The sequence below is a fragment of the Miniopterus natalensis genome, chromosome 10 (assembly GCF_054644295.1).
Source record: "Miniopterus natalensis isolate mMinNat1 chromosome 10, mMinNat1.hap1, whole genome shotgun sequence".
Lineage (NCBI taxonomy): Eukaryota > Metazoa > Chordata > Mammalia > Chiroptera > Miniopteridae > Miniopterus > Miniopterus natalensis.
Window position 1 is genome coordinate 42407822 of NC_142090.1, and position 20674 is coordinate 42428495.

Sequence of the window (20674 nt, forward strand, 5' to 3'; positions counted from 1 at the left end):
CGTGGTGTAAATGTCCCACAGCTTTTTTATCCACTCATCTACTGGTGGGCACTTGGGCTGTTTCCAGATCTTAGCTATTGTAAACTGTGCTGCTATGAACATTGGGATACATATATTCTTTCTGATGAATGTTTCAGTATTTTTAGGATACTTTCCTAGGAGTGGAATCACTGGGTGAAACGGCAGCTCCATTTCTAATTTTTTGAGGAACCTCCATACTGTTTTCCATAGTGGTTGCACCAGTCTGCATTCCCACCAGCAGTGCACTAGGGTTCCCCTTTCTCCGAACCCTCCCCAGCACATGTCGTTTGTTGATTTGTTGATGGTGGCCATTCTGACAGGTGTGAAGTGATACCTCATTGTGGTTTTAATTTGCATCTCTCTGATGATTAGCGAAGTTGAGCATTTTCTCATGTATCTCTTGGCCATCCGTATGTCCTCTTTGGAGGAATGTCTATTCAAGTCCTTTGCCCATTTCTTAACTGGGTTGCTTGTCTTCCTCTTCCTGAGTAGTATGAGTTCTTTGTACACGTTGGAAATTAGCCCCTTATCAGATACATCCTTGGCAAATATGTTTACCCAGACCATGAGGTTCCTTTGTATTTTGAGGTTGTTTTCTTTTGCTGAGCAGAAGCTTTTTAGTTTGATGTAGTCCCATATGTTTATTTTTTCTTTCGTTTCTCTTCGTATCAGTGAAAAGTCCACTACGTGGGATGTCTGTGACTTGACTGCCTATGTTTTCTTCCAGGATTTTTATGGTTTCGTGACTTACATTTAAGTCTTTTATCCATTTTGAGTTTATTTTTGTGTATGGTGAAAGTTTGTGGTCTAGTTTCATTCTTTTGCATGTATCTGTCCAATTTTCCCAGCACCACTTATTGAAGAGACTGTCTTTACTCCATTGGATACTCTTGCCTCCTTTGTCAAATATTAACTGACCATAATGGCGTGGGTCTATTTCTGGGGTCTCTGTTCTGTTCCATTGATCTATATGCCTGTTGTTGTACCAATATCAGGCCATTTTGATTACAGTGGCTTTGTAATACATTTTGAAGTCTGGTAATGCAATCCCTCCCACTCTGTTCTTTTTTCTCAAGATGGCTGCAGCTATTTGGGGTCTTTTGGTTCCACATAAATTTTCGAAATGTTTGTTCTAGGTCTGTGAAATATGCTGTTGGTATTTTAATAGGAATTGCATTGAATTTATAAATTGCTTTGGGCAGTATGGACATTTTAATGACATTAATTCTTCCAATCCATGAGCATGGTATATTCTTCCACTTGTTCAAATCTTCCTCTATTTCTTTCTTCAGTGTCACATAGTTTTCTGAGTACAGGTCTTTTATATCCTTAGTTATGTTTATTCCTAGGTATCTTATTTTTTTAGTTGCAATGGTAAATGGTATTGCTTTTTTAGTTTCTCTCTCTGAAAGTTCATTGTTGGTGTATAAAAATGCCACTGATTTCCGGATGTTGATTTTGTATCCAGCTAGCTTGCCAAATTCGTTTATCAAATCTAGTAGTACTTTGATGGAGTCTTTAGGGTTTTCTATGTACAATATCATGTCATCTGCAAATAATGACAGTTTTACTTCCTCCTTTCCAATTTGGATACCTTTTATGTTTTCTTCCTGTCTGATGGCTGTGGCAAGGACTTCCAGTACTATGTTGAATAAGAGTGGTGAAAGTGGACATCCCTGTCTTGTTACGGTTTTGATGAAAATGGTTTTAGGTTTTGCCCATTGAGTATGATGTTGGCTGTAGGTCTGTCATATATGGCCTTTATTATGTTGAGATATGATCCCTCTATCCCCACTTTGCTGAGATTTTTTATCAGCAATGGGTGCTGGATTTTGTCGAATGCTTTTTCTGCATCTATTGATACGATCATATGATTTTTTTCCTTCATTTTGTTTATGTGATGTATCACATTTATTGATTTGTGGATGTTGTACCAGCCTTGCATCCCCGGAATAAATCCCACTTGGTCATGATGTATGATCTTTTTAATGTATTCCTGGATCCGGTTTGCTAGTATTTTAGTGAGGATTTTTGAATCTATGTTCATCAGGGATGTTGGCCTGTAATTTTCTTTCTTTGTAGTGTCTTTATCTGGTTTTGGGATTAGGATGATGCTGGCCTCATAAAAAGAGTTTGGGAGTTTTCCCTCCTCTTGAATTTTCTGGAATAGTTTGAATAGAATAGCTGTTAATTCTTCTTTGAATGTTTGGTAAAACTCGCCTATAAATCCATCTGGTCCAGGACTTTTGTTTGCTGGGAGTTTTTTTTATTACTGCTTCAATTTCATTAGTTGTGATCGGCCTATTCAGGTTTTCTGCCTCTTCTTGATTCAGCTTTGGAAAGCTGTATGCTTCTAGGAATTTGTCCATTTTACCCATGTTGTCCAATTTGTTGGCATATAGTTGCTCATAATATTTTCTTACAATCCTTTGTATTTCTGTTGGGTCAGTTGTTGTATTGCCTCTTTCATTTCTGATTTTATTTATTTGGATCATCTCTCTTTGTTTCTTAGTGAGTCTGGCTAAAGGTGCATCAATCTTATTTACCTTTTCAAAGAACCAGCTCTTGGTCTCATCAATTTTTTGTAGTGTTTTTTCAGTCTCTATGTCATTAATCTCTGCTCTAATTTTTATTATTTCCCTCCTTCTACTTCCTGGGGGCTTTTCTTGCTGTTCTCGTTCTAGTTCTTTTAGTTGTTGTGTTAGATGGTTCATTAGAGCTTTTTCTTGTGTCTTGAGATAGGCCTGTAATGCTATGAATTTTCCTCTCAGAACTGCTTTTGCCGTGCCCCATAGGTTTTGGGTTGTTGTCTGTTCATTTTCGTTACTTTCCATGAAGTGTTTGATTTCTTCCTTGATCTCCTTGGTAACCTATTCATTGTTAGTAACATGCTATTTAACCTCCATGTGCTTGAATATTTTTGAGTTTTTTTTATGGTGGTTGATTTCTAGTTTCATGGCATTGTGATCCGAGAAGATGCTTGATATGATTTCAATCTTCTTATATTTGTAGAGACTTGCCTTGTGCCTTAACATCTGGTCTGTTTTTGAGAATGTTCCGTGTGCACTTGAGAAGAATGTGTATTCTGCTGCTTTGGGGTGAAATGTTCTGTAAATGTTAATTAAATCCATAAGGTCTAGTGATTCATTTAAGGCCTGCGTTTCCCTGTTGATTTTTGTCGTGATGATCTGTCCAATGCTGACAATGGGGTGTTAAAATCCCCCACTATGATTGTGTTGCTGTCAATCTCCCCTTTAAAGTCCCCCAAGAAATTTTTTATATATTTAGGTGCCCCTATATTGGATGCATAAATGTTTAAAAGGGTTATTTTCTCCTGTTGGATTGATCCCTTTAGTATCATATAGTAACCATCTTTGTCTCTTGTTATGGTCTTTATTTTGAAGTCTGTTTTGTCAGAAATAAGAATTGCTATTCCAGGTTTCTTTTCCTTTCCATTTGCATGGAATATTTTACTCTGTCCCTTCACTTTTAGCCTGTGTGAGTCTTTTGCTCTCAGGTGGGTCTCTTGTAGACAGCATATATTTGGGTCCTGTTTTCTTATCCATTCAGCTACCCTTTGTCTTTTGATTCGGCCATTTATTCCGTTTACATTTAAGGTTACTATTGATAAATACTTATTTAATGCCATTTTTCCCCTTTATGCTGATGTACCTTTCTTTCACTATTTCTTCCTTTTCTGAGAGCAGTCCTTTTAGCATTTCTTGCAATGCTGGTTTGGTGGCACTGAACTCCTTTAGCCCTTTTATGTCTGGACAGCTCTTTATTTCACCTTCAATTTTAAATGATAGCTTTGCAGGACAAAACAATCTTGGTTGCATGTTCTTGCTTTTCATTACTTTGAGAACTTCATGCCACTCCCTTCCGGCCTGAAGATTCTCTGTTGAGAAATCAGCTGTCAGCCTTATGGGGGTTCTCCTGTAGGTCACTGCTTGTCCTCTATTGCAGCCCTTAATATTTTCTTTTTCTCCTTGACATTTGCCATTTAATTATGATGTGTCTTGGAGCGGGTCTCTTTTGGTCCCTCTTGTTTGGAACCCTCTGTGCTTCCTGAACTTGTGGGGCTTTCTCCTTCGCCAGCCTAGGGAAGTTTTCTATCATTATTTCCTCCACCAAGTTCTCTATCCCTTGCTCTCTTTCCTCCCCCTCTGGCACTCCTATAATGCGAATGTTGTTTCGCTTCATGTTATCCGAAAGCTCCCTTAGCCTGTCCTCATGCTTTTTGAATGTTTTCTCTTTTTGCTGCTCTGATTGTGTGATTTTTTTCTACCTTGTCTTCTAAGTTACTCATTCTATCCTCTGCTTCACTGAGCCTGCTTTTAATTCCTTCCAGTGCATTCTTGACATCAGATACAGCATTCTTTATCTCTGTCTGAGTTTTATTTATGGTATATATCTTTTTTCATGTTTTCAGTAAGGTCCTCGATCTTATCATCTAGTGTCTTCTGAAGTTCCTTGAACACCTTCATCATCCATATTCTGAGCTCCATTTCTGATAACTTGCTTAACTCCATCTCATCAACGTCTTTTTCTGATGATGTTTCCTTTTCTTTAATTTGGGGGTTGTTTCTTTGTCTCCCCATTTTGGTAGTTCTTAGTGTTTGTATCTATACATTAGATATATTTGCTGTCCCCAGTCTGTGGGAGAGGGTTTTGTCTCGTGGGACCAGTGGAGCCCAGAGGTGTGTTTTCCTTACACTTCTGAGCTCTTCGCTCTAGGTGTGTCCCTCTTGTGGGTGCTCCTTTTGTGGTTTCTTTATGTTCTCCTGTTGTGTTTAGGTCTAGATTGTTGTTGATCAGTGTTTGGGAGGACCCTCCTCTCAGGTTTGCTAACTGTGTCTCAGCCCCAACCTCGTTGTGTAAGCTGTTGTACGGGTGCTGGCAAGGCAGGACAATACACAACTAAACTTCCAGGAAATAAGAGGTATCTTACTAAACATCTTGACAGTCACAATGAAAACAACCCACGTGAAAATAGAACTGGGAGAGTGAAGGGAGAACACACACACACAAAAATGCTTTAAAAAAAGAGAAAGAAAAGTAACGCTTAGAGAGAGAGAGATGTGTATTGTTGTTAATACTGGTGAAAATTTAGCAAATAATAATAAACTAAAATGTAAAAAATAGAGAAGCTACGGGGAGCTAACAGAAGCAGAGAAGAGAATCTGAAAGAAGGGCCAGCAAAAAATTAAGGGAGAGAATTGGAATAGGATAATAGTTGAAAATGAGAAAACAAAAATACAATAAAGAGAATAAGAGAAACTAACAGTCGAACAAAAGGACAGGAGGACAGAAAGAAGGATAACAAAAGAATGAAAGAAAAGTAGGAAAAGGAAAAAAAAAAAGAAAAAAAAGTTATGCCAATGGATCGAGAGGAGAGAGAGTGATATAGCCCAGGCAGGGAGGAAGTCCGGTAAGAGATTTAGGGCAAACTGTAGAGGAAAGTAGTAGACTTGGTTATAATGATAAAGTCCCAGTCATGAAGCAGGGATATCAAGAAAGTCTTGATATTAGAAGCCAGGATAAAACAAAACAAAGCAAATAGCCAAATCAAAACTAAAAACAAGCTAAGCAAGACAAAATTCTTTTATGAAAAAGAGGGAAAAAGAATTTAGCTAAAAAAATGTTTAAAAAAAATTATAAAATTTAAAAAAGAAGAAAAAACGAATTCTCTCCCCTTTCTCTTCTTCCTAAGGAAAAAAGAGAAAAAATAAACCCACAAACAAAAAACAAACAAAAAAACCAAAAAACCAAAACAGAACAAAACAAAAAAACAAAAGAAAAAAAGGTAGTCAATCAGGTGAGTTTTTTCTGGGCAACTTATGTTGCCTGCGGCTCACTCTTTTGTATGCTGATTTCCGTTGTCCTCGGAGGTACTAGTGTATCAGCCAATGTGAGGAGCCGTCTAGGTTTGGCTCTGGTGTCCTTAGGTAGATCTGAGGCTCTCTGTGGACCCCCTCCTCTTGTCAGCTATTTTGCAACCTTGTAGTTGCCTGGTCTTGCTCCAGAGTCTTTTGTAGAGCCTTTAGGGTGCAGGGTGGCTAGTGTAGCTCAGGGTGTCACTCCTCTTAGAGGTGTCACTGTCAGGCGCTCACTCTGCGGGCGTTAGTCTCTGCTCCACAGCCTGCTCCTCAGTCCCTACCCTGTCCTCTGATTCTAGTCCCCCAGGCTCTAGCCTTCTGCAGCTTCAGATTGATTTCAGCCTGTTGCCTTTTCTGTATGTGCCGTTTCGGCAGCCTGGGCTCAGTGTGTTCAATTAAAAACACATTCTGGTGAGCCCTTTGACTGCCCAGCCCCCAGCAGGGGTTTTCAGCCTTTCCTCCAGTTCCCAAACAACAGCCCCTGAGAGTCTTATTCCTGTAATGTCTTCCTGTGAGCTGCTCTCCCTTCCGCCTCAGGACTGTGCCCTGCGGGGTTGTCTGGGGCTTCAGTGAGAGGGACCCGCCCCTTTCCTGTTGGGGGCGATGCTGGTGGCTGCAGGAGAGGCTGGTGGGCTCCGCCCCTCCCTGCTCAGCTCTGGTTGGCTGTTCGTCCCTCTGACCTTCTACTGTGCAGAGGGAAATCCCAGCCTCTGCTGGTCTGTCTGTGCAGTGCATGCGGGGAAGGTGGGAACTAGTTCCGCAGTCAAACTTGCAAAGGCACAAAGCAACACACAGGCAGAAAGTCCTCCCTGCCAGGTCCTGCTGCCCGCGCACCAAGGCACCCAGCGGGAGGGGACCCAAAGTCAGCTCCATGCAGCTGCCCGCACCGCTAGTCTCAGCAAAGCGGGAGCGGCTTCACGCACCACCACAGCGCCCCTCAGGGCTGGTCACAGATCCCAGCCTCTAGGCACCGGGAGCTCAGGACAGGAGGGCACCCTCAGGGCTGGTCACAGATCCCAGCCTCTCCCACAGGGAGCTCAGTGCGGGAGGGCTCCTCCCCTCCCCTGCACCACGCAGATTCAGTGCTTTCTAGGGCTCAACACAGTGCTCCACAGGGAGGCAGAGGGTCCCTGTGTGCGGCTGCTCAGCGCATTCCTCTGGTCCCTTACCACTGAGGTTTCACAGACCTTGGGACAGCCTTCCCTATGGTGGGCACCCTAAGCACTAGACGCCGTTCGCAGCTTCCACTAGAGGCTTTGTTTCCTGGGAAGGCGCAGTCCCCTTCTTGTGGACTCACGGCTCCCCTGGGTCCCTCTGCCCTGTGCACGGGGTGCTCCTTCCCCTCTCATCACTCCGAGTGTGGGATCCCCACTTTTGGATGCCGTCCGCACTCCCGCGAGGTGGAGCTTGGCTGCCTCCAAGCCTTGGGGCTCGGAGCCCAGCACAGGCTTCAGGGGGACTCCCCCTTTCTATGCCCCCCCCCCCTTACCAGACTCCATGATATTTCTTCAGTGCTCCCCACTCGCACTCCGTCCACTCAGGTATGTTTCTCTGGGTTTTTTAAGCTGGTTACGTAGGATTTTAGGAGTCAATTGGGTCTGTGGCTGGGAGCCGGGGCATTCTGCTGCTTCTCACAGGGCCACCATCTTCCCTCCTCTGTATACTGATTTTCTATGTACTTGTTTTATCAATCATTGAGAGAAGGGATTGAAATCTTCAACTATAATTTTCAATTTTTCTATTTCTTTATAGATTACATTTCAAAACATATGGTCCACAAATGTATCAATTGCAATGAATAGACTGGGTGGAAAATTACTGCTATCAGTTTTATTTATTTAGGTAGTTAGTTATTTTAAATTGAACTTATTGTGATTGCATTTGTTAATAGAATTATACCAGCATTATTTTAAAAGACTTCATTGGAATATATCTCTGGTTTGTCCTGTAACGTAGGCTGTTTGTCCCATCATCTTCATATACAAAAGAAATTTCTACTTGCAGCATTTTATTGTTTTATCTTTTATCTAATACATGTTATTGTTTTGCTTGGCAGCTTCTATGTTTTTGAAACAGGCATTTGAAGGAGAATACCCTAAACTATTGCGTCTTTATAATGACTTATGGAAGCGCCTTCAGCAGTACAGCCAAAATATTCAAGGAAAGTTTAATGCAAGTGGAACCACAGACCTCTATGTTGACCTACAACACATGGAAGATGATACACAAGACATATTTATACCAAAAAAGCCAGATTATGAGTATGTTTGTTTAATTAAATCTGTTTTTTGGCATATTAAGGATTTGTGTTAACATAATATTATGCTGGGATAGGTTCTCTCTGTGGTAGGAAAAAATTTGAATATACTCAAAATTGAACCTGAAAATCTCTTAGATCACTCATGTTTAGGAGCATCATTGGAAAACAACATGTATCTCAAGTTTAAAGCATCCACCTTTCCCTCCTATATCGAAAAAGTATTATTTTCAAATTTTTATTTGTATACCAAATCAATTGATTTGCATACCTTTAAACACTAGAATCATATTTAGAGTGCAGAGGCTGACTCAGAAATTGTTATCACCTGCCTTGTATGAAAAGTGTTGGATAGATTCATGAGTCGTTTAAATGTTTGTTTCTCTTTCACTTAAAAGTACTTATAGTTGAATTGTATCCGCTGCAGTAAGAAGTTCTGACAGGTAAAACATAGGAAGCAGAAGTTTTGACTGGCAAAATAAGTGAAACAAGGGTAGGGTAGAATGATTGAATGACAGTATATTGTTTTGTTTTTTCTTTTTGAGAGTGTTTATTAAAGCTGGGGTATGAAACAAAGAAGGACTTAGGCTAGAAGAAGCAACAGGAGAGAGCCTAGGTGGGCTGCTTTGGCTTACTGAGAAATAATAGTCACAATGATAGAAGTGAGCAGAGGCAGGTCTGCTATTGGCTCACTTAACAGTTAGAGAAAAGAGGGTCTTGGAGACAGGTTCAGGGGTTAGCCTGGGATGAGCTGCTGCTGACTATTGCTCCCCTGGCTTCAAGTCTCATGGGGACCTTTAGAGTTTAGGAGATACAGGCCTGAGAGGGAAGACAGGCAGGGGGGTGCTCCCAGAGGGAGAGCACCATACTGTTTCCTTTAATAACTCTTCTGTGAAAACATGGAGATTAGATGAGGACTAATGGAAGAGGGGACAAGAGGACTGAGCTCATGTATTGATCTACAAAGATCTAATAATATATTAGGTTTTTCAAAAAGTATATAAAATAGCATATATACCATCATTCTATTTCTGTTTTAGTTTTTAAATCCATATGCTTACACTTAAAAAAGGCCTGGAAATACATACTGCGAATCGTAAGAGTGGTTTATCTCTAGGAGGCAGAATTTTTATTTTGTATTTTTTGCTTTTTAAATTAAATGGAGAGAAAAAGTCACTGTGTTTTGACTAATGGGATGCCATTGTCACGTTTTGGAGACTAAATTCCTGCAAGTAGTTAGTGGGGAAGAGGAGCTATGATCCATATTTAAGAATCCCCAAAATGATGAGCTTACAAGGAAACAAATGCAGTGGGTTTTTAATGTTCTTTTGAGAAGTAAGGCAGAGAAGAAAACAAATTTGACCATGTTAGCTGAGCCAAAGGAAAGTTTTTTGTGTGTTTTTAATGATAGAGGGAGAGATGAGAATGTTTGGAGGAAGAGATAGGAGATGCAGAAAAGAAGTAAGGAATGGAACAGGGCCCTAGGTGAATCAGAATGTAGAATTAAGGCACAAATAACCAGGTTAGCAATTATCATCCAATATTCATGCTGAATTTTCAAGAGTGGTAATTGCTTTGAAGAAAATAAAACAATATTATGTGATACAGTGTCTTATCTATGGTGCTCAGGGAATAATACATCTATAAGAAGGTGACATTGACCTGAGGTGAAAATAATATGAAGGAGTCAGCCATGGAGGATTTTGAGTAAGATTTTTTCAACTAGAGAGAGAACAGCAAATTTAAGAGTCCTTGAGAAAATTACGATGGGGAGGTTTGAGGAATAGAAATCTGAAAACTCGGTGAATAAGGAAGAGAGGGGTATAAAACTGGGTCAGAGAGGGAAGAAAAAGTAAGATCATGTAGGGCTTTCTAGGCCATGATAGGGGTTTGGAGATCATTAGTTACAATGGAAACCAGTACTTTTAAACAGAGAAGTGATATGAAATGATAAATATTTTTAAATTAGTACTCTGGCTTCTACATAGATAACTAAGGGGGGGAGTCACCACAGAGAAGGGAAATGGGGAATGTAAGCTATTTTGTTTATTCAGACAAGAGATGATAATGGTTTGAACTAGGATGAGTGGATGAGACGGTAAGAATTGGTTAGATTGATTTAAGATTCAGTTGAGAGGGCAAGCCAATAGATTAGATTTGAGAGGAAAAAAAGAATCAAGGATATGCTTGGACGAAGTTTGGGAGAAGACTGTTAAGACTGGAAGATATTGTTTTGTTCATAGAATAGTGTTGAATTAGGGCTTTACTTTTGGAACTGTTGAATTAAAGATGCAAATAGAGTTATTGAAAAGGCAGTTGAATGTGAATCAATGCTAGAAATACATTTTTGGGAGTCATTATATAGATTTTTTAAAATCATGGAATTGGAAGAGATTGAATAGGGAAGATATATATGAAGGTAAACAAAAACCCTGGCCTAAGACAGGCACTCCAAAATTCATAGATTGGGCAGAAGAATGGCCACCTGCAACAGAGACTAAGCCAGAAGAAAATGTGAGAAGAAAAATTCACAATATTGTGGGACCCCAAAGAGTGAATTTTGTTTAAGTTGAAGGCAGATTAGTTAACTGTGTAATATGCTACTGAAAAGTTGAAGATTAGGACTGATCATTGATTTCTTAACAGCAAAATAAAGTTTTTGGAGGCCTAGATGTGAATGGTAGATACAAAAGCATTATTAGAATTGATTAATGACACAGTAGGAGATCGATTTCTGAGCTGGAAACACTCCACTGACCCACTCCAGTGAAGCTGGTTAAAACTGAAAATAAGTTAAAGCCTCTGAAAATGATCCTAAAAGCAAACAGCAAATGAAAAATCATTTACTCAAAATCTGTGAAAATTCAGTAAGAAAGAATTCTGTTAAGAACCTGTAATATTTGAGCCAAAACTATTTCTTCCCTCCATTCTCCCATCTCAGCAAGGCATTCACTCTACTTCAGACTGCAGCAACAAAGAACAAAAGGCTTCCTTTGCCCTGTCAATTTAAGAAACTTCCAGATCTTTAGAGAAATTTTGTAAGAGTTTATTTGAGCCAAACTGACATATTCCAGGGAGCAAGACCTCAGATGCTCTGGGGAATAACAGATCTGCAGCTTCTTTCATGCATTTGAAATTAAGGAGGAGTTGTAAGGAAGACTGGAGAAAGTAAGGTGGATGTTGTATTACAGGATAGTTAACGAGATTATGTGCTCTCTTGAGGGTTGATACCTCCCTCAAGGGGTATTACTTATGGTATTTCAAAAATGTGTAACCTAGAGAAATGGACAGGGTTGCCTTAAAATGTTTACCTAAAGAAGCTATAGGCCTGGGGCATAACTACTCACCATGACCAGTCCAATTAGGAATTTATGATCAGATTACTCTGTGAGGTTACTTTCCATAGAACCTCTTTTTTCATCTACAGCCTCCATCTCCCATCTGGAGGGCTTTCTTTCTTGGAGGAGGAGAGCCTCCGCATTTTTCATTTTGCCTACAGCTTCCCATAGCTGAGTCTAAGTTCAGGCAAATGAGATCAAGAGATGTGTGCTCCATATTGTGCCCAAGCACCACTCAAGGAGTGGCATTTCTACCTTGTGGCTCCCTGAAAATACTGGTGTCTCAATAAACCTTCCCCTGGCTTTTGAATAGTGGTTCGTGCCAGGAAATGCAGGCTAAGAGGACCTCAGGCTGCTGCCCCACTTCACCAAGTTCCTAAAGTGTTAACCTGAGGCTTTTTCTTAAGACAGTTTGATGCTGACCAGAATCTGATATCTTAAGGGCTTAATGATTAAGGAAGGGAGTGGATGGATAGAAAGGAGAAAGGACCATCTTAAAGAAATGGAGTTTCTGTGCAGTTACAGATTTTATTGAAAACAACAATCTAAACATCTAGGAAGCTCAACAAACTCCAAGTAGGATTAACTCAGACCACAAATAGACAAGTTGTATTCCATTTAACTCATTTAAAATTTACTTACATATTTATTTATTTTGTATCACTTTCATTATCATGTAAACTTTGAGGGCAGAGGATTTTTCTGACCTCACTGCTACATTTCCTGCACTTAGGAAGTACCTGGCAAATTGTGGAGTTAATAATATTTGTAGGAGGGAAGGAAATAGGGGAGAGTAGGGGTGTGGGGAAATTATTCTTAAGCTTGGAGATCTTAGGGTTGGAGCAGTTCAAAATGTTGACTCAGATATGGAAGCTCCATAGTAGAGCTAAAAAAAGGTGGATGGACTTCTGACACAGGACAGAAAAAGTTGGAAAAGTTACCTGTTTTGACATGGTAGCCACCAAGGATCTTTATAGCACTGGAGACCTGGAAGAGTGTTAGTACTTACAATTCAGTGCTAAAATTTCTGTGGAAGAGGGAAGAAGCTGCTACTTCTTTTTAAAATTTATTGGGTTGACATTGTTTAATAGGATTATATAAGCTTGGGGGGGTGTATAATTCTATAATAGTTCTTCTGTGTATTGTATTGTGTGTGGGAAGAAGCTTTTAAGGTTAGTAAATGACAGGAGGAAAAATAGAGAAGACATTTCAATAGATAGCATGGACTTCAATAGAGGATTGCTTCTGACAGATTTAGACACTAGTTCTTCACGTTTTCATTGTGGTCTTTCTATCTTTATCTGTTATAGAAGTTATAGTTAGCACTTTACCTGCATATGTCTTTACTAGAGTGTAAAACATTTTTAAATCTGTATTTTCCTAGTGCGTAACAATGACCTGGTACATGGTATCCCCAATAAATAGGTGTCAAGTGAAATATTTATTGAATGAGAAAGTGTTAAGAGATAACCATGGAATTATGATGTAGGAGTCAAGAGCATTCTGACATCTAGGTCTTATCAGTTGACCAGAAAGGGTGGGGAAAGGAGAAGGCCAGGTTTTATATACATGAAGGAGCAGGCCATATGTTTTCAAGGTTAATATTTAAGGCAAAGGGGAATTTATTTTTAAAAAAGAAAAGAAAAAGACAGTGGTAGGGCAAAAGAAAGAGAGTGGTAGGGCTGGTAAAAGGATCCTAAACAGGAATGATGTGAGAAGATATGAAGTTAATTATAGGAGTAAGAAAGCAGATGGAAATAATGATAGACATTTGATAGTAATTGTCGAAGGAAAACTATAAGGCCCAGTAATTGGACTGCTAAATAAAAATCAACACAAATAACTGAAGACATGGGCAGAGCAAGGAGGAAAGAAGTGTTTAATAGGTTATATTTTTTGTTTATAAAGAATATTATAAAACAAATTAGCTTAGAACTCCAATTGGGAGTATTTATGTGACTGTAGGACTTTAACAAGTACTTTTTATTTTCTCCTCCTTCTTGTTACGAACAGTTTTGGCGTGGGGAGGCTGGTAAAAACCTAGACCTGCGTGTGTACTTCCCTGTCAGTCAGGACCTTTATGGGAGGTGGTAGCTTTGGGTGAGGAAGGTTAAGCTAGTGCAGCGATTTTCAACCAGTGTACCACAGGAATTTTTATTTTTTGAAGAAATCCTCTACAGTCTCTCTCCTTTTTAAATAATGTTTATTGATTGATTAATTTTAGAGAGGGGGGGATGGGGAGAAGAAAGAGAGAAAGGGAGAGAGAGGGAAAGAGAAACAAACATTGATTTGTTTTTCCACTTATTTATTCATTCATTGGTGGATTCCTATATGTTCCCCGACCGGGGATCAAACCCACAACCTTGACTCATCGAACAGCACTCTAACCAACTGGGCTACCCGGCCAGGACAACTGCAAGAATTTTTAAAACATGCAATACCTGACTATTTAGTCAGAGGCACTTACCTCTTTTTCCTTAGGTTGTCAAATAAAAAAATGACAACAGCAACACAATAGCTGTCTGGTGTGAATCCCGGTCTTGAACCATAAATATATAGGTCATATAATAAATAGAGTTGCATCTTATTGGTCATGTTGCATAATGAAGTTGCATTTGATTGGTTAATTCTTGATACCAGAAATCCTTATGTACAAGTATAGGCACCTAATTTTTTTTAAAGTCACGTTGGAGCAAGTAGGGTAGGTAATTACTATTGTTGTTGGGTGGGTGTTTTTTTGTAAGTCAATCAAAGTTATACCTATTTTTTGTCAGATAGCAAAAAATATATTTTTTTGGTGTACTGCAGAATTTTGGCAATTAGTTTATGTGTGTCATGAGAAGGAAAAGGTTGGAAATTGCTGAGCTACTAGAACATGTCTCTGCAGACCTGATACTGTATAAAGACAGGATTTGCTAAGTAAAGGCATAGCCCCATTAGAATTAAGACTTTACAGTGTTATTCTTTGAGTTTCAAGTGACAAACTTTGCTTCAGTAGGTACTGGTTCATATTATATTACATTTATATGTAGGAATTATATATAAAATAAAATGTTTAGTCCTTAATAAATGTTTGATTATGAGATGTATTTCTGTTTATACATTTTTAAACAAAATGTTTTTTTCTGCATATAGAGTTACATTTTATTTAGGAGATATGTTTTTTTAAGTAAAGGCACTTTTATAGCCTGATATAATAGCACTTAGTTTTTTATAATTAAGCCCATTTTTAATAAATTTTGTTTCCACAGCCCAGAAAAGGCTTTAAAAGACTCACTACAGCCCTATGAGGTTGCTTATCTATCAAAATCCGTATCTCGGCTCTTAGATCCTATCAACTTGGTTTTCCCCCCTGGCGGTCGTAATCCTCCATCTTCAGATGAACTGGAAGGTATTATTAAAACTATAGCAGGGTATGTATTTTGTACATAATGGCATATTATTAAAATGCCTGCCATATTTGTTATGTATGATAGCAGTATATTTTTAATTTATCTTAAATTATTTAAGTAATTAGTCCTTCAGTTAAATCAGGAGTTTTATAGTGAATGAGTGCACATAAAGTAAGTACTTGAGAGTCCAATTAATAAAACCATTTAAATACAGTATAAAAATAGTCTGTTTTAATTATTCTGTATCTTGTCAGTGATGCAAAGTAAACCTAATTCTTTATGCCATAGTAAATTTCTACTTTTACACAGGAAAATATAGGAATACTTTTATAAATCAAGAAGCTAAAGCATAGAGGTTAATGTTTCTTATCTTAAATCCAGAAAGTACTTCATGGCATACACAGGTTTATAATCCTGACTAGCCTTCTTGTGTTTGCTATTTTAAGCTTTCTAAGTGAATGTGACAGCTTTTAAAATTCCCAAAAGGGAAGGTATCCTAACAGAGATGCCACCTGAATGCTAGCAGACAATGTAAATTATACTCTTGCCTTAGACATTTACAGTTACCCAGATTAATTTGCAATCGCAACTGTCAGTTCCTGTCATGGTTAACAAATTGTCATAACAGTAGGTCTTTACATTTGGAAATGAACACTTTGAGGAGTGAATAGTAGTTAGGCAATATAGGATGGAAGTATAGAAATGGCTAGATTCTTTTAGACTGTAAATTTGATGATGATGATTCTGAGGCCTGTGAAAATAAAACTAAAAAGACACAGGTATTCCCTAGCTGGTTTGGCTCAGTGGTTAGAGCATCGTTCTGCATACTTAAGGGTTTTGGGTTAGATTCCTAGTCAAGGGCAGGTACCTGGGTTGCAGGTTTGCTCCCTGCCCCGACCATGTACTGGAGGCAACAGTCAGTGTGTCTCTTTCACATCGATGTTTCTTTCTCTCTCTCTCTTCCTCCCTCCCTCCCTCCCTCCGTTCCTCCTTTCCACTCTCTCTGAAAAAGCAATGGAAAAAATATCCTCTGGTGAGGATTAACAACAACAAAAAAGTGAACATTAAAGAAATTATGTCTCACTATTGTATGAAAGGACATTTTTGTCACACACAGTATGAACTAGTGTTGTTTCAAAGTCCATTTTCTTCATATAGAGAATCTGCTAAGTGCCAAATTTATTCTGCTACTTCAGAGACAATAATTACTGCTTTCTACCTCTGTGGGTTTTCAAGCAATTTTTAACTCCTAGCATTCTTTCACTACTTTGTTTTTGATTGGTAGTCAACTCAAATGTCCCAGTTAATTCAATATTAAAGTTGAAAATAAACATGACAAAGAAATGCTTTAAGAATTCAAAATTTAAATTAAATTCTTACCTCGCAGGGTTTGGCTCAGTGATTGAGCATCAACCTACGATTCAGGAGATTGCAGTTCGATTCCTGGTCAGGTCACATGCCCAGGTTGCGGGCTTGATCCCCAGTTGGGGGCATGCAGGAGGCAGCTGATCAATGACTTTCATCATTGATGTTTCTATCTCTCTCTCTCCCTCTCCCTTCCTCTCCCTGAAATCAATAAATATATATATATATTTAAAAATTAAATTCTTGTTATGCTTTTGATATATTTAAAAAGCTACCCAAAATAACGTGAATGGGCATAATTTCTAGAAACTGAGTGTCTTTATGTGTCACGTGTAATTTATATTTTTAGCCCATGTCCTTTCAAGGTCATCATTTCCATTCAAGAGCTGTCATTTCCTTGCAGATGTCCTATGCAGTGCATCTAATTGCACTTATCAGTATTAACAAGAATGCTACTTTAAAAATTTGTACACAATTTATTCTCATAATCACAGCCTGAACCCACATATGGGATGCTTTTATTAATGAGAAACTGGTCATTAACCAAGCCATCTCAAAGTACTTTTTTCTGATGCTGAATTTAGGAGGGAATATGAAACAATGCAGTCAGTCTTTTCTTTTTTTAATCTTCACCCGAGGATATTTTTTTCCATTGCTTTTCAGAGAGAGTGGAAAGGGGAGAAAGAGAGAGAAACATCTATGTGAGAGAGAGACATTGATTGGTTGTCTCCCACACGTGCCCTGACCGGGGCCGGGGATCAAGCCTGCATCCAAGGTGTGTGCCCTTGGCCAGAATCAAACTTGAGACCCTTCAGTCTGAGGGGCAATGTTCTAACTACTGAGCCAAACCAGCTAGGGCTGCAATCAATTCTTACAAGCAAGCAATGAAATCTATAAAAAGAATTACCATATTGCTTATTGGTTTTAGGTTTATATGTTGTTCTTTACTTTGCTGATGAACAGTGCTGCTAATAATTAAAGTTTGTTCTTGTTTTCTCCAGCGAACTAAATGTAGCTGCTGTTGATGCAAACCTCACATTAGCTGTGTCAAAAAATGTGGCAAACACCATCCAGTTATACGGTGTAAAATCGGAACAGCTTGTAAGTGGTATCCCTTCTGTAAACTCATGATTTTGTTTAAAATTCCAAATTATACAATACTATACTAACTATAAATATTGAATTGACTGAATATTTATTTACTGGCATTTTTACTTTAGTGAACTTTTGAAACTTTCTGATGAATTTAAACCAGACAAAAATGTTATATCTGTTAAAAATTGGCTCTTCTACCATTGTTATACTTTCAGAATGCAGACAGGTTTTGTTTTGTTTTGTTTTTTATTATTGAATTTATTGAGGTGACAGTGATTAGTATGAACATATAGGTTCCAGGTGTGGGTTTCTATGTTATAAGATCTATATATTGCACTGTGTGCCCACCATTCAAAGTCATATCTTCTCCCATCAGAATATATTAGCACCCCCCTTCCCGACCACCCCCTTCCCTCTAGCAACCATCACATTGCTATTTGTGTCCACGAGTTTCAATTTTATATCCCACATATGAGTGAAATCATATGGTTCTTACCTTTTTCTGACTTATTTCACTTAGCATAATATTCCCAAGGTCCCATGTTGTTGCAAATGGCAGTATTTCATCCTTTCTTATGGCTGAGTAGTATTCCATTGTGTACATGTACCACATCTTCTTTATCCAGTCCTCTATCACAGGACACTTTGGTTGTTTCCATGTCTTGGCCACCATGAATAATGCTGCAATGAACATAGGGGTGCATATATCTTTGTGAATATATGGTTTTGAGTTTTTTGGGTATATATCCAGGAGAGGGATTGCTGGATCGTATGGTAGCTCTATTCTTAATTTTTTGAGGAATCACCAGACTGCTTTCCATAGTGGTTGAACCAGTTTATGTTCCCACCAGCAGTAAATGAGGGCTCCCTTTTCTCAACAACCTCTCCAATACTTGTTATTGCTTGTCTTGTTGATAATAGCCACTCTAACAGGTGTGAGGTGGTATCTCGTAGTTTTGATTTGCATTTCCCTAATTGCTAGTGAGGTTGAACATCTTTTCATATATATATTGGCTGTTCATATGTCTTCTTGGGAGAAGTATCTGTTCAGGTCCTCTGTCTACTTTCTGATTGGGTTGTTTGTTTGGTGTTGAGTTTTATCAGTTCTTTATATTTTGGATATTAAACCTTTTTTGGAGCTACTATTTGCAAGTATCATCTCCCATCTGGTTGGCTGTCTCATTGTTTTGCTGTCAGTTTCTTTTGCTGTACAGAAGCTTTTTAGTTTGATATAGTCCCATTCATTTATTTTCGCCTTTACTTTCCTTGCCTTTGGGGTCAAGATCATAAAATGTTCTCTATGACCAAGGTCCATAAGTTTGGTACCTATGTTTTCTTCTATGTAGCTAATTGTTTTGTGTCTTATATTTAAGTCTTTAACTCATTTTGAGTTAATTTTTGTACTGGGGACAAACTGTAATCCAGTTTCATTCTTTTGTGTGTGGCTTTCCAGTTTTCCAAGCACTATTTATTGAGTAAAGACTGTTTTTACTACATTGTGTGTTTCTGGCTCCTTTTTCAAAAATTATCTGCTCATATATATGTGATTTTATATGTGAGCTCTCCCTTCTGTTTCACTGATCTGTCTGTTTCTGTACCAATACCATGCTGTTTTGATTATCATAGCTCTGTAATATAATTTGAAGTCAGGTAGTGTGATACCTCCAGCTTCATTCTTTTTTCTCAGGATTGCTTTGCCTATTCTGGGTCTTTTGTGGTTCCTTATAAATCTGATGATTTCTTGTTCTATTTCTTTAAAAAAATGACATTGGTATTTTGATGGGGATTATATTAAATCTGTATATTGCTTTGGGTAATATGGCCATTTTAATGGTTAATTCTTCCAATTCATGAACATGGGATATTTTTCCATTTTGTTGTGTCTTTTTCAATCTCTTTTAATAATGCTTTGTAATTTTCAGTGTATAGATCTTTCACTTTCTTTGTTAAGTTTATTCCTAGGTATTTTATTCTTTTGATTGCAATTGCAAAAGGAATTTTGTTTTTTAATTTCTTTTTCTGAAGTTTTGTTTTTAGTATATAGGAAGGCAATGGATTTTTGTACATTGAATTTGTATCCTGCAACTTTCCTGTATTTGTTTATTGTTTCTAATAGTTTTTTGGTGGTGTCTTCAGGGTTTTCTATATACAGAATCATGTTCTCCACAAAAAGTGACAGTTTTACTTCTTCCTTCCCCATTTGGATACCTTTTATTTCTTCTTTCTTTTTTTTAAAGACATTTTATTTTATTTTTTTTAATCTTCACCTGAGGATATTTTTTACACTGCTTTTCAGAGAGACTGGAAGGTAGGGGTGGGGGGGAGAGAGAGAGAGAAACAGACATTGATGTGAGAGAGACACATTGATTGGTTACCTCTCACACACCCCGACCCCGACCAGGGCTGGGGATTGAGCCTGCAACCAAGGCACGTGCTCTTGGCCAGAATCAAACGTAGCCCCTTCAGTCCATGGGCTGACGCTCTAACCACTGAGCCAAGCAGACTAGGGCTGGATGACTTTCGTTTCTTTCTCTTGCCTTATTCCTCTGGCTAGGACTTCCATAACTATGTTGAATAAGAGTGGTGAGAGTGGACATCCTTGTCTTGTTCCTGATCTTAGAGGAAAAGCTTTCAGTTTTTTAGCATTGAGTAAGATATTAGCTGAGGATTTATGATACATGGCCTTTATTATGTTGAGGTACTTTCTGTTTATTGAGTGTTTTAATCATAAATGGATGTTGTATCTTATCAAATGCTTTTTCTGCATCTATTGATAAGATCATATGATTTTTATCCTTTCTTTTGTTAATGTGGTGCATTACATTGATTGATTTACGTGTTGAATAATCCTTGTGACCCTGGAATGAACCCCACTTGATTGTGATGTATTATTTTTGTGATGTACTGATGTACTTGATTTGCTAGTTTTTTGTTTAGGATTTTTGCATTTGTGTTCATCAGAGATATTGGTCTGTAGTTTTCTTTTTTTGTGTTATCCTTGCCAGGTTTTGGTCTCAGGGTTATATTGGCCTCATAAAAGGTGTTAGGAAGTATTGACTCTTCTTCAGTTTTTTAGAAGAGTTTGAGAAGAACAGGTTTTAAATCTTCTTTGAACATTTGGTAGAATTCACTAGTGAAGCCATCTGGTCCTAGACTTTTACTTTTTGGGAGGTTTTGGACGGCTGTTTCAATTTCCTCTCTGCTGATCAGACTATTTAGATTTTCTAGTTCTTCATGATTTAGTCTGGGAAGGTTATATATTTCTAGAAACTTATTTATTTCTTTATGTCATTGAATTTGGTGGCATATAGTCTTTTATAACATTCT

The 20674-nt window shown here is 38.3% G+C and overlaps 1 protein-coding gene across 1 annotated transcript in view; it reads left to right on the plus strand.

The window, feature by feature from the left end:
• COG5 (component of oligomeric golgi complex 5) overlaps positions 1–20674 on the plus strand; it is a 324959-nt gene that overhangs the window by 233592 nt on the left and 70693 nt on the right. Inside the window, exons 12-14 of the mRNA XM_087821091.1 lie at positions 7957–8161; positions 14747–14908; positions 17254–17353. Coding sequence (XP_087677217.1) covers positions 7957–8161; positions 14747–14908; positions 17254–17353 — 467 coding nt within the window. The remainder of the gene's footprint in view (positions 1–7956; positions 8162–14746; positions 14909–17253; positions 17354–20674) is intronic.